This window comes from Pseudophryne corroboree, chromosome 1 (genome assembly GCF_028390025.1).
Source record: "Pseudophryne corroboree isolate aPseCor3 chromosome 1, aPseCor3.hap2, whole genome shotgun sequence".
NCBI classification, from domain to species: Eukaryota; Metazoa; Chordata; class Amphibia; order Anura; family Myobatrachidae; genus Pseudophryne; species Pseudophryne corroboree.
In genome coordinates this window covers 437,653,627-437,668,819 of record NC_086444.1, presented here as the reverse complement: position 1 = coordinate 437,668,819, position 15,193 = coordinate 437,653,627, and the positions used below count along the sequence as shown (strand labels likewise).

The window sequence follows — 15,193 nt, the reverse complement described above, 5'->3', positions numbered from 1 at the left end:
TAAGAAGCTAAGATTTACTCCCAGTAGGCGGCGGCTTAGCGTGAGCAACTCTGCTAAAATCGCCTTGCGAGCGATCAACTCGGAATGAGGGCCAATGTTTGGAGAGAAAAAACTACCAGTAGCTTTTCCTCCATCTGAAGAGTTAAATGAAGTGTGTGAAGAAGCGTGGGCTTCCCCTGATAAAAAGATGGTAATTTCTAAGAGGTTACTAATGGCGTACCCTTTCCCGCCAGAGGATAGGTCACGCTGGGAAACATCCCCTAGGGTGGATAAAGCGCTCACACGCTTGTCAAAGAAGGTGGCACTACCGTCTCCGGATACGGCCGCCCTGAAGGAATCTGCTGATAGAAAGCAGGAGGCTATCCTGAAATCTATATATACACACACAGGTGTGATACTGAGACCGGCTATAGCTTCAGCCTGGATGTGCAGCGTTGCTGCTGCGTGGTCAGATTCCCTGTCAGAAAATATAGATACCCTAGACAGGGACACTATTTTGCTAAACGTAGAGCATATAAAAGACGCACTTTTATACATGAGGGATGCACAGAGGGATATTTGCCGGCTGGCATCCAAAATTAGTGCAATGTCCATTTCTGCCAGGAGAGGGTTATGGACTCGGCAGTGGACAGGTGATGCAGATTCCAAACGACACATGGAAGTTCTGCCTTATAAGGGTGAGGAATTGTTCGGGGATGGTCTCTCGGACCTCGTTTCCACAGCAACAGCTGGGAAGTCTACATTTTTACCCCATGTTCCCTCACAACCAAAGAAAGCACCGTATTATCAGGTACAGTCCTTTCGGCCCAATAGGGGCAAGCGGGTTAAAGGCGCGTCCTTTCTGCCCAGAGGCAGAGGTAGAGGGAAAAAGCTGCAGCATACAGCCAGTTCCCAGGAGCAAAAGTCCTCCCCCGCTTCCTCTAAGTCCACAGCATGACGCTGGGGCTCCACAGGCGGAGCCAGGTACGGTGGGGGCCCGTCTCAAAAATTTCAGCAATCAGTGGGCTCGCTCACGGGTGGATCCCTGGATCCTTCAAATAGTATCTCAGGGGTACAAACTGGAATTCGAGACGTCTTCCCCCCCCACCGTTTCCTCAAATCTGCCTTGCCAACCACTCCCTCAGGCAGGGAGGCAGTGTTACAGGCAATTCAAAAGCTGTATTCACAACAAGTGATAGTAAAGGTGCCCCTACTTCAACAAGGAAGGGGTTACTATTCCACAATGTTTGTGGTACCGAAACCGGACGGTTCGGTGAGACCCATTTTAAATTTGAAATCCTTGAACACATATATAAAAAAATTCAAGTTCAAGATGGAATCGCTCAGGGCGGTTATTGCAAGCCTGGACGAGGGAGATTACATGGTATCGCTGGACATCAAGGATGCTTACCTACATGTCCCCATTTACCATCCTCACCAGGAGTACCTCAGGTTTGTGGTACAAGATTGTCATTACCAATTCCAGACGTTGCCGTTCGGTCTCTCCACGGCTCCGAGGGTCTTTACCAAGGTAATGGCGGAAATGATGATACTCCTTCGAAGGAAGGGAGTTTTAATTATCCCGTACTTGGACGATCTCCTGATAAAGGCGAGGTCCAGAGAGCAGTTGTTGGTAGGGGTAGCACTATCTCGGGAAGTGCTACAACAGCACGGCTGGATTCTAAACATTCCAAAGTCACAGCTAGTCCCTACGACACGCCTGCTGTTCCTAGGGATGGTTCTGGACACAGAACAGAGAAAAGTGTTTCTCCCGGAGGAGAAGGCCAAGGAGCTGTCATCTCTAGTCAGAGGCCTCCTAAAACCAAAACAGGTGTCGGTGCATCACTGCACGCGGATCCTGGGAAAAATGGTAGCTTCCTACGAAGCGATTCCATTCGGCAGGTTTCATGCAAGAACCTTTCAGTGGGATCTGTTGGACAAGTGGTCCGGATCGCATCTTCAGATGCATCGTCTGATAACCCTGTCTCCAAGGACAAGGGTGTCTCTGCTGTGGTGGCTGCAGAGTGCTCATCTTCAAGAGGGCCGCAGATTCGGCATACAGGACTGGGTCCTGGTGACCACGGATGCCAGCCTTCGAGGCTGGGGAGCAGTCACACAGGGAAGAAACTTCCAAGGACTATGGTCAAGTCAGGAGACTTCCCTGCACATAAATATTCTGGAACTAAGGGCCATTTACAATGCCCTAAGTCAGGCAAAACCCCTTCTTCAAAACCAGCCGGTACTGATCCAGCCAGACAACATCACGGCGGTCGCCCATGTAAATCGACAGGGCGGCACGAGAAGCAGGACGGCGATGGCAGAAGCCACAAGGATTCTCCGATGGGCGGAAAATCACGTGTTAGCACTGTCAGCAGTGTTCATTCCGGGAGTGGACAACTGGGAAGCAGACTTCCTCAGCAGGCACAACCTCCACCCTGGAGAGTGGGGACTTCATCCAGAAGTCTTTCAAATGATTGTAAACCAGTGGGAAAAACCACAGGTGGACATGATGGCGTCCCGCCTAAACAAAAAGCTAGAAAAATATTGCGCCAGGTCAAGAGACCCGCAGGCGATAGCTGTGGACGCTCTGGTAACACCGTGGGTGTACCGATCGGTTTATGTGTTCCCTCCTCTTCCTCTCATACCAAAGGTACTGAGGATAATAAGGAGAAGAGGAGTAAGAACTATACTCATTGTTCCGGATTGGCCAAGAAGAGCGTGGTATCCGGAACTTCAAGAAATGATGTTAGAGGATCCATGGCCTCTACCGCTCAGACAGGACCTGCTGCAGCAGGGGCCCTGTCTGTTCCAAGACTTACCGCGGCTGCGTTTGACGGCATGGCGGTTGAACACCGGATCCTGAAGGAAAAGGGCATTCCGGAGGAAGTCATTCCTACGCTGATAAAAGCTAGGAAAGAAGTAACCGCGAACCATTATCACCGCATATGGCGAAAATATGTTGCGTGGTGTGAGGCCAGGAAGGCCCCAACGGAAAAATTTCAGCTGGGTCGGTTCCTGCACTTCCTACAGTCAGGGGTGACTATGGGCCTTAAATTGGGTTCCATTAAGGTCCAGATTTCGGCCCTATCGATTTTCTTCCAGAGAGAATTGGCTCACTACCTGAAGTTCAGACTTTTGTTAAGGGAGTGCTGCATATTCAGCCCCCTTTTGTGCCTCCAGTGGCACCTTGGGATCTCAACGTGGTGTTGGATTTCCTAAAGTCACATTGGTTTGAGCCACTGAAAACCGTGGATTTGAAATATCTCACGTGGAAAGTGGTCATGTTGTTGGCCTTGGCTTCGGCCAGGCGTGTTTCAGAATTGGCGGCTTTGTCATGTAAAAGCCCTTATCTGATTTTCCATATGGATAGGGCAGAATTGAGGACTCGTCCCCAGTTTCTCCCCAAAGTGGTATCAGCTTTTCATCTGAACCAACCTATCGTGGTGCCTGCGGCTACAAATGACTTGGAGGTTTCCAAGTTGTTGGATGTAGTCAGGGCCCTAAAAATTTATGTTTCCAGGACAGCTGGAGTCAGGAAGACTGACTCGCTCTTTATCCTGTATGCGCCCAACAAGTTGGGTGCACCTGCTTCTAAGCAGACTATTGCTCGCTGGATCTGTAGTACGATTCAGCTTGCACATTCTGCGGCTGGACTGCCGCATCCTAAATCAGTGAAAGCCCATTCCACGAGGAAAGTGGGCTCTTCTTGGGCGGCTGCCCGAGGGGTCTCGGCTCTGCAACTTTGCCGAGCTGCTACTTGGTCAGGGGCAAACACGTTTGCAAAATTCGACAAATTTGATACCCTGGCTGAGGAGGACCTTGAGTTCTCTCATTCGGTGCTGCAGAGTCATCCGCACTCTCCCGCCCGTTTGGGAGCTTTGGTATAATCCCCATGGTCCTTACGGAGTCCCCAGCATCCACTTAGGACGTTAGAGAAAATAAGAATTTACTCACCGGTAATTCTATTTCTCATAGTCCGTAGTGGATGCTGGGCGCCCATCCCAAGTGCGGATTGTCTGCAATACTTGTATATAGTTATTGCTTAACTAAAGGGTTATTGTTGAGCTATCTGTTGAGAGGCTCAGTTGTTATCATGCTGTTAACTGGGTATTGTATCACGAGTTATACGGTGTGATTGGTGGGGCTGGTATGAGTCTTACCCGGGATTCAAAATCCTTCCTAATTGTGTCAGCTCTTCCGGGCACAGTATCCTAACTGAGGTCTGGAGGAGGGTCTTAGTGGGAGGAGCCAGTGCACACCAGTAGTCTAAAAGCTTTCTTTATAGTTGTGCCCAGTCTCCTGCGGAGCCGCTAATCCCCATGGTCCTTACGGAGTCCCCAGCATCCACTACGGACTATGAGAAATAGAATTACCGGTGAGTAAATTCTTATTTTTTTGGGAGCCAGAAGAAGGCTATTTCGGTGCCAGTTGGTGTCCCTCTTCAACTGTGTCAGAAGTTGGGAGGTATGGTTAGGTATGATAACACAATGCATTCTTTGGATTATGGATCTGCTTTACCAAATTTGTATATTATGGCTTTCCCCTAAATCGCATGAGTATTCAACTACTTCACCTGATGTAGTATCAGCACCACTATTCTTGACACTAATGTCTTATTGTTAATCCTAATAGATTAATTTTAGTCACCCTGGTCTGGTTTGATTTGTCTGCACTCTTACCAGCGTCAGAACTTGGTTTGTGTCACACCTGTATACACTGTTGTGATCACTGGTCCTATGCTGTGTTTTACTAGTGTGCACATGGTATAGACCAGGTCCAGACAGTTTTAGCAATCCCTAATAGCAAAACTGTGGTAGGGCATGCTGGGACTTGTAATATAAAAACAGCTGGAGAGCCACAGGTTGGCCGGGCCTGGTATAGACTGATTGTAGTCTAGCTGGAGTCTGTGCTATTCCTCCTTAGTGAGGGTGTAGCCTTCACTTTCGTCAGAGTTCTGCATATTACTGAGTGGTTGTCAGAGCCGGCCCTAACCAATATGATGCCCTAGGCAAGATTTTGGCTGGTGCCCCCTAGCACCACCACTGGTTCTGCCTCTGACCTTGTTCAACTTTCCCAGCACCATCACCCCTCACCAATAGCAGTCCTTATTTTGGTGTTTGTACCCCCTATATTTTAAATAGGAACAGTTCGCACATTTGGCGCACAGCACAAAAAGGGGTGTGTTTTGCTGGCAAGGGGCATGGCCCACAATGATAACCCCAATTCCAATTACGCCACACAGTACTGCAACTTTATTCACATTTGATCATGCGATAGTGTCCATAATTCATATTACATCCCACAGTAGTATCACTTTACCTTATAAACGTTACTCCTCACAGTAGAGCCCCTTATTCACATTACATCACACTGAATTGCTCCTTATTCACATTACACCACACCCTATTGCTCTTTATTCACATTAGACGACACAGTAGTGCCCTTTCTATACGCGATGCCACATAGTAGAGCAACTTATACACATAATGCCACACAGTAATGCCCCTTACACATATGAGACACGTTATTAATGTCCTTATAAACACAATGCGCCTTACACATTATGACAACCTTTTATTAATGCCCTTTTACACATAATGTCCCTTACACATATACTGCACATTATTAATGCCCTTATACACATAATGACACACATAGTGCCCCCAACACATTTGCTGCACATTATTAGAGCCCATATACACATAATGACACACATACAGTAGTACTCTGTTACACATATGCCGCACATTATTAATGCCCTTATACACATAATGACACACATAGTGCCCCTTACACATATGTGGCACATTATTAATGCATTTTTACATGACACACATAATGCTCCTTACACATATTCCGAACACTACTGCACAACCAACCCACCCACATGCACACAGCACTCACACTGCAACTAACACTGTGACCTCTGCCTCTGCTTGGATACAGATGTGTCCTCATAATCTTGCCTCAATGCTAATGTCGGGCACCTTTTTTTTAATGAAAATGTATCTTATTTGCATTGCTATGTGGCTAGGATGCACAAGCAGCTTCTGCTGATTAAACCGATATGTAGCATGCCTATATACTGTGTGAGACTGTGGCTGTATCTGCATATGAAATGCTACATACAGAATATAGGCATGCCGCATATCATTTTAATCAGAAGAAGCTGCTGATGCCCCTAAGCATATCAAATGCCCTAGGCAATTGCCTAGTTTGCCTATGCCTATGGCCGGCTCTGGTGGTTGTTTTCATAGGTAATGAAGTCTTTTACTCTAAAGCATGGGTCTTCAACCTGTGGCCCTCCAGCTGCTGTGAAACGATACATCCCAGCATGCCCTGCAACAGTTTTGCTAAAACTGAGGCAGGGCATGCTGGGATGTGTTTTTCTACAGCAACTACTAGTTATGCTAGTTCCAAGCAGGGAGCGGGACATTGGGAGCCTGGGCTGTTGGGAGAGACGTTTTAACTGGTGGCGGACTCAGCTCACCACCTATACCCAGGGCAGTAGAGAGACTGGGGGATATTGGCACAACTTGTATTGTTACAGAAAAGCTGGAGCTGTAGTTAAGGTGGGTACACACTGATAGATATATCTGCTGATCAATTGATCTGCAGATATATCTATGGACGGATCGGGCAGTGTGTTGAGCATACACACTGCCCGACACACTAGGCCAGTTCAGCTGTCAATCACCGCTGGCCATCGCAGTATGAGTATGGGCGGTTTGCCGACCGCCCCTACACACACAGCGACGCGCCAATCTATCGGTAGATATATTGGCCGTCGGCTGTGCTGCGGGGCCAATGCGATACGTCTGTGAACAACGGAGTTCACAGACGTATCGGACGGACACGCGATATATCGGCCGTTCAAGAGAAAAGACGATACATCGGCCAGTGTGTACCCACCTTAACAGTGTTGCGGAAACCTGCAAATGAAACATCTTGTATTGTGTCACAGGTGGTATATGGCACCTGCAATGCAACAGAGTGCAAAGTCTGTCAGCAAAAAGATGCAGATGGCAAAATATTGGAAGACAGAACAAATCTGAGTTTCTCTATCTATCTTTCTCAGTGTTGGTGGTGCAAGTAGAGGAATATCTGAATGCCACACTTCAGAAGTTGTGGCGTGAGATCCAGCTGGTTCCGGTATGAATGGTCGACAGTCATTAGGTCGACCACTGTTGGTCGACATTGACATGGTCGACATGGACACATGGTCGGCACATGACATGTCGACACATGAAATGGTCGACATGGTTTTTTGAACTGTTTTTGGTGTCATTTTTTCCGTAACATGATCAGGAACCCCAATTAGTGTACCGCGTGCCCTTGCATGGCTCGCTTCGCTCGCCATGCTGCGGGAAAGGTGTCTCTCTCTGCTACCGCTGCACTTGCCACAGGTTACTTTTCCCAATCATAGTCCACGTGGATGGTAAAGTATGAAGAATGTAAAAATCTTTTTTTTTTAATTAAAAAAAGCCACGTCGACATTTTCATGTGTCGACCATGTGCCCATGGTGACCATGTCAATGTCGACCAATAGTGGTCGACCTAATGACTGTCGACCTAATAGTACACTGCTGTAGGAATGTATAGACGTGTCCATGAAAGCATTATTGTCACTAAGATTTTGATTAGATTTTAAGTGTGGTTTCTTTATCTCCATTCAAGCACATACACCTCTCAGCACTGCCAACCATAGGTGCCGATCCCGTGGCCCGAGCACCCACGGACCGAGAGGAGCACTCACAGAACCAGCCTCTGCCCCAGTAGAGCTAGCTGCAACTGCCCCTGCAGCTCCCGCAGTAGATTGAGACTCACTGGGGGCTGCGGAAGCGCTTCTGTACCATAGCAATGTAAAAATACAACCAAAAATGTCCTCCGCCGAGGAGGAGACAGATGCTAGAGGTCACATTTGACCTCTAGCGCCTGTCTCCTCGGCGGGCATTTTAAGAGGGTGTTTTTTTACACTGCTATGGTACAGAAGTGCTTCCGCAGCCCCCAGCGCATCTCAATCTACTGTGGGGGCTGCGGGGGCTAGCAGTAACCACTGATGCCCCCACCCACCCTCCTTAACTTTACTGGGGCAGCACCCGGGAGATACCTGACAACACGCAGGAAACCCCTGGCAAGGCACAGGAGACCCCTAGCAACACGCATGAAACCCCTGGCAATGCACAGGAGACCCCTAGCAATGCACATGAAACCCCTGGCAACGCACAGGAGACCCCTGGCAATGTAAGTTGGAATTATTGTGTGTGGGCATAAAATGGTGTCAGGGCCATAACTGTGTGTATCATAATATGTAATTGGCATTACAGCATATGGCATAAAGCATAATGGGTGTTATGGTGTGTAGCATAACGTGTAAATTAGACATTACGGTGTGTGGCATAATGTGTAATAGACATTACAGTGTGTGGCATATTGCGTCATGAGCATTACGGTGTGTAGCATAATGTGTAATAGACATTATGGTGTGTGGCATATTGTGTAATAGGCATTACGGTGTGTGGCATATTGTGTAATGGGCATTACAGTGTGTTGCATAACATGCAATGGGTATTATGGTGTGTTGCATAATGTGTAATGGGCATTAGTCACTGCCGTGGCCGCCCGTTCATTACCGTTGCTGCCTCCCGCCGAGCACCCACCAGCAAAAATATAAATTGGCACCTATGCTGCCAACACATGTGTTTCTACACAATAACAAGAATTCCGCGAGTCCAGGTTAAGGATATACATGCATTGGTCCAAATGGTTAACAGCAGGATCCAACAGAGCTCTGCAGCGCAACTGCTGCTGCTGCAGAGTTAATCTGCTCTGTCCCAGTAGCCATGCTGCAATTGGGGACAGGGCGGCTCCTGTCTAGTACCACGCAGCCTGCGCTGCAGCAAGCAATGGTGCATCTGCTGCTGCTGGACTGTAAGATGGGACCCACTGGTGAACGCTGATTCTGCATGCTGCAGATGGCTGAATCTCGTGAGTCTGACCTGACCATGACCGAAACTAGGGGGGCATGTGACCTGGGCGCCGGACTGGAGAGGGTGCCGAGACTGTCACTTTAATCCCCATAACGCCCCCTCCCTATGCGGCAGCGGACACTTAGAGCCGGCAGAGCTCTTGCTCTAGATGCTAGCTGCCGCCTATGAAGTTGCCGGGTGCATCGCTGAGATGAAACTGAAAATAGACTACATCTCCCAGCAGCCCTCGCTGCCGGGAGCTTTACTTTACTTTCAGTTTCATCTCTGCAGCGTGCTGGGCTCCGCTTCGCTCGCCACAGGTTACTATTCCAAATAGTTTGTGACATGGACCCAGGGGGTTATGGGAAAGGTCCTTTCCACGAAGAGAAACTAGACGCTACCCTGCGTGCTGTGATCGGCACGGCAGAGCCGGATTCAGAGGGGGTGCAGGAGACAAGTTACTACCCTTTCCTCTCCCACCCCACTGCCAGTGCCTTTAATCATTGCAGCCACTGCTGCACTGGAAAAAAAACTGAGGTCCGAAAAGGGGGCGGGGCTAAATGGCACTGTACACACAGTGCCATGCCATGCCATCCCAGCCAGCAGCAGCAGCATTGGAGAGAGAAGGGGAGGAGAGCAGCAGCACCACAGCCTAAATAGTGAGTATGACTCAGGGAAGGGGTACTGTATGTGTGTGTGACTGCTATAGGTGTGTATGAATGTGTGCAAGTGTGTGACTGTATGTGAATATTTACATATCTGTATCATACCTCCCAACATGACCCTCTCCAGGAGGGACACAATGCTCTGCTTCCGGACTTTTCTTTTAATTTATGATTGTAGGCTCCTGTGTTGAACACGTTAATGAGTAAGAAAGGTGTTTCAGCACAGGTGATGGCAATCATACATTAAGGGAGAAGTCCAGGAGCAGAGCATTCTGTCCCTCCTGGAGAGTGTCATGTTGGGAGGTATGCTGTATGGGTGTGGTATGCGTAATAGCATACCGACGCCAGTATCTCGGCAGCGGAATTCCGTAGGGGGGGAGGGGGCGCGAGCAGAACAAGCCCCTTGCAGGCTTGCTGCGTTCGCTCTATGGGTGTCGTGGACACTCACGAGTGGGAATAGTCCCTGTTGGTCAGCATGCCGACCGTCGTAATTGTGAGGGTGCAGGATATAGGGGGAGGTATTGTGACCGGCTGTCACATAACTACATACCATCTGTATGTGTACCACTGTATGTATATGTGCCACTATATATGTATTTATACAGGTGTGTGATTATATGTATGTGAGTGAGTGAGTGAATGTATGTGTGTGGGACAGTATGTATTTGTATAAGTGTGTGATTTTATGTATATATCAATGTATGGGTTATCATTTTATTTCTTCTTCATCTGTAGAATGCAGTGTGTGTGTGTGTGTGTGTGTGTGTGTGTGTGTGTGTGTGTGTGTGTGTGTGTGTGTGTGTGTGTGTGTGTGTGTGTGTGTGTGTGTGTGTAGGGGGGCGCGTGCTAAGATAATGGCTCGCCCCGGGTGACAAAATTCCTAGTTTCGGCCCTGACCTGACCCACCACCCATTGTACCACGGTGTAGCTGGGGCCCTGCCAATTCACTGCAGGCTCCCATCCCTGTAGACTGACTGAGAGTGCTATCTATATAATTCTGTAAGTCGTCTGTATTTGTTTTCCCTTTTGTAAGGCGGGGGGCACCAAACTCCAACTTGCCTCTGGGCGACTTGGATGAACTTACACCCCTGCTTAGCTATAAGGATGTCAAAATGGCCAATAATGAAAAGATGCATCCTTGCAGAGGTTTGTTTTGTGCCTGTTAAATTAATGTATTTTCTTACTAATACCAATTATACGTTCTGGTAAGATGTTTAATATCCACAATACAGTCCCCACTATGTAATTATTTATTACAAAACATAGAGATAACATGCCACGAAACAAAACGCATAAATCTTTGGATTGCATTTATAAAGCGGTCTCCATTGGCAGCAATTTGCTGAAGCGCTCCCAAACCATCTTAAATATTTGGGGCAATTATGTCATGAGCTTTTTTCTCCTTTTCTTCTGTTTCTTTCTTTCTTTCTTTTCTATGGCAGTGGTAGCAGAGAACACTAACGGCCAAAAGTAATAGTGTCAGTGAGCCATTGTTCTTGTACTCCAAAATAGATAGTTAGCAATAGAATGTATTATATATCTACAAGAATGCCCCACAATGAATGTCTGAGATTTGAGGTACTGAAGCTCTGTTTTACAAAATATATTAAAACATTTAATGTATCTGATTTTACAGTTTCTCTACCAGGTTTCTGATAGGTTGGCCTAATCTGTTTGTAATAAGGCATGTGATGATGGGCCTCTGGTCTTCATTCTTCCCTCTCTCTGTACAGCCCGAGCTGCTTCTCTGGCCTCTATCGCCACACGTAGAGCACCAATTATCTTTCGTGGATTAGATGCCTCCAAAACTAAAGAAAATATAAAGTACATTAATAAATAACCACAAGCTATAATGATGTTCCAGTCAATTTAAGCAACAAACACTTTTTTCTTATTTGTTTAGATCTTTGGAATGTGCAGCATGTGGGTGTATTTTCTACTTGGCTTAATAGATGTCTACTCAGTTGATCCATTTATTTAAACAATGTTCGATAATAGAACAAGCTCTTGTAGGGTGTACCCATAATATTGTAAAAAATAGCCAAACCCATGAAGGCTTAAATCTAACCTATTTTTTTTTTTGGTCAGGGTTGTGTCCAAGTTTTATATTGTCTACTTGCTATACATGTAACAACAGCATTATACGAATAAACACATCATAGCATTTACTAACACCTGAGGAAGGGGATGTGTCCCATCATGGCATTTCCTCACTCTTCCTGAATAAAGGGCCTGATTCAGACCAGATCGCTGATGTGCGTTTTCGCGCAGCAGGCGATTATCGAACTACTGCGCATGCACTGCAAATGCGCATGCGTGTCACCAAACAGTGACAGGATGGTACAAAAATTTTGATCGCAAGGTGATTGACAGGAAGAGGACATATGTTGGTGGTAACCGGCCATTTTCAGGGAATGTCTGGAAAAACGCAGGTGTTCCCAAGCGTTTTCAGGGCGGGTGTGTGACGTCAGCTCCGGACCCGATCAGCCTGATTCCTCTGCACTGGAGGAGTAAGCATTGAGCTACACACAGACGGATAGCAGTTGATTTACCGACAGACACAATACCGGCGGTCATAATCCCGACAGCCATTGACCTTTAGTCAAAATACAGACACAGTCAAAATACCGTCATCCATTATACCGATGTGTTCAAAATGCTGACATAGCCAGAATACAGACATTTGAAATGCCGACATGCGTTTTTAATACATTTTTGCCCAAAAACAGACTTGTTCATACTTTACCATCCCAGTGGACCTGGAGGGGGAATACAATAGTGTGCCAAGTGTAGCGAGCCACCGTGCCCGAAGTATGGCGAGCGCAGCGAGGTACACTTTCATGGTGTCTATGCTGACATTGACACAACCCCCCCAGAAAAACTCATGCCGGTGTTTTGAAATGTCGGTATTCTGACTATATCGGCATTGTGAGCATGCCTGCATAATAAATGTCGGTATTGTGAACATATCGGTATTTTGACTGTCAGGATTATGATCGTCGGTATTGTGTCCGTCGGTAAATCATACTGAACCCGCAGACTGCACACACTGCACACAATGGGAAAAACATTAGATGCAATCAAATATTTTCACTCCCCCTGGGCGGTGACTGTCTGATCGAAGGACAGTGTAATTTGCAGCACAGCGATCAGGTCTGAATTAGGCCCTCAGTACACACCTTAAGGAATGCTCTTTTACATGATGGGCAGTCTGTTACATTCATGGATGTCTTAAGCAAGGAGGAGTTTCATTGTCTAATAAGCCACAGGAACCCCCCACCCCACTCCTCCAAGTATACACCTTTACCTGTAATAATAACACTGTCATTTCTGATGCTGAGTTATTCCCATTGTCTCCGTAAAACATGTTCCGGATTATAGATGTAAATACTCACTGTGTAGTGTTTCCTCTGCTGGGTCTACAGCTCTCCGTAGGAGGTAGCGCAGGTCCAGATAAGCATATCCCACATCACGACACTCATCATCTTCATTCATTGGATCACTCACCACTGTGAACTTTAATCTTCATTCAACCCATAAGAAAAACACAATCAGTTTTTGTTCCTAAGGTTTATTCCCACCTGCCTGTTTTCTTCATATGCCCTTTACACATTAATAAAAGCATGAAAAGTACTTTAAAGAAGTGCATTAAAAATATTGCAAAAAGTCAGGGGTTTCCCCTGCTTGTAAAATGTTATCATTTCTCTTTCTCACACATGAATAAGTGCTGCCAGTAGGATTATAGGGGGTCATTCCGAGTTGATCGCTAGCTGCATTCGTTCGCTGTGCAGCGATGATGCAAAAAAATGGCACTTCTGCGCATGTGTATGTGGCACAATGTGCACGCGCAACGAACTTTCACAACGGCCAATGTAGTTTCACACAAGGTCTAGCTTTTCAGCCGCACTGCTGGCCACAGAGTGATTGACAGGAAGTTGGCATTTCTGGGTGTCAACTGACCATTTTCAGGGAGTGTTCGGAAAAACGCAGGCATGCCAGGAAAAATGCAGGCGTGGCTGGGAGAACGCTGGGCGGGTTCGTGACGTCAATACAGGAACTGAACAGTCTGAAGTCATTCCAAGCGCTGAGTAGGTCTGAAGCTACTCTGAAACTGCACAAAATAATCTTGTAGCCGCTCTGTGATCCTTTCGTTTGCATTTCTGCTAAGCTAAAATACACTCCCAGTGGTAGGCGGCATAGCGTTTACACGGCTGCTAAAAACTGCTAGCAAGCGAACAACTCGGAATGACCCCCATAGATAGCAGGATAAAGAGGAAGCACGGGAGAAGTGTTTGTAAAACATTAACACTGCTCTTCCCAACACATTCTGATGATGTCTAGTGATGTGCACCGGACATTTTTCGGGTTTTGTGTTTTGGTTTTGGATTCGGTTCCGCGGCCGTGTTTTGGATTTGGACGCGTTTTGGCAAAACCTCACCGAAATTTTTTTGTCGGATTCGGGTGTGTTTTGGATTCGGGTGTTTTTTTCAAAAAACCCTAAAAAACAGCTTAAATCATAGAATTTGGGGGTCATTTTGATCCCATAATATTATTAACCTCAATAACCATAATTTCCACTCATTTCCAGTCTATTCTGAACACCTCACAATATTATTTTTAGTCCTAAAATTTGCACCGAGGTCGCTGGATGGCTAAGCTAAGCGACACAAGTGGCCGACACAAACACCTGGCCCATCTAGGAGTGGCACTGCAGGGTCAGGCAGGATGGCACTTCAAAAAAATAGTCCCCAAACAGCACATGATGCAAAGAAAAAAAGAGGCGCATCAAGGTCGCTGTGTGACTAAGCTAAGCGACCCAAGTGGCCGACACAAACACCTGGCCCATCTAGGAGTGGAACTGCAGTGTCAGGCAGGATGGCACTTCAAAAAAATAGTCCCCAAACAGCACATGATGCAAAGAAAAAAAGAGGCGCAATGAGGTAGCTGTGTGACTAAGCTAAGCGACCGAAGTGGCCGACACAAACACCTGGCCCATCTAGGAATGGCACTGCAGTGTCAGGCAGGATGGCACTTCAAAAAAATTGTCCCCAAACAGCACACGATACAAAGAAAAATGAAAGAAAAAAGAGGTGCAAGATGGAATTGTCCTTGGGCCCTCCCACCCACGCTTATGTTGTATAAACAGGACATGCACACTTTAACGAACCATAATTTCAGCGACAGGGTCTGCCACACGACTGTGACTGAAATGACTGGTTGGTTTGGGCCCCCACCAAAAAAAGAAGCAATCAATCAATCTCTCCTTGCACAAACTGGCTCTACATAGGCAAGATGTCCACCTCATTATCATCCTCCGATTCCTCACCCCTTTCACTGTGTACATCCCCCTCCTCACAGATTATTAATTCGTCCCCACTGGAATCCACCATCTCAGGTCCCTGTGTACTTTCTGGAGGCAATTGCTGCTGGTGAATGTCTCCACGGAGGAATTGATTATAATTCATTTTGATGAACATCATCTTCTTCACATTTTCTGGAAGTAACCTCGTACGCCGATTGCTGACAGGGTGAGCGGCTGCACTAAACACTCTTTCGGAGTACACACTGGAGGGAGGGCAA

At 46.9% G+C, this 15,193-nt stretch overlaps 1 protein-coding gene across 1 annotated transcript in view; it reads right to left on the bottom strand.

Annotated features, from left to right (window-relative positions):
- Positions 1-10,939: 10,939 nt before the first annotated feature.
- RPGRIP1 (RPGR interacting protein 1) overlaps positions 10,940-15,193 on the bottom strand; it is a 58,039-nt gene continuing 53,785 nt past the window's right edge. The window contains exons 25-26 of the mRNA XM_063946493.1: positions 13,009-13,136; positions 10,940-11,421 (exon numbers count right to left, since the gene is read on the bottom strand). Of these exons, the coding sequence (XP_063802563.1) occupies positions 11,279-11,421; positions 13,009-13,136 (271 nt within the window). The 3' untranslated portion in view covers positions 10,940-11,278. The remainder of the gene's footprint in view (positions 11,422-13,008; positions 13,137-15,193) is intronic.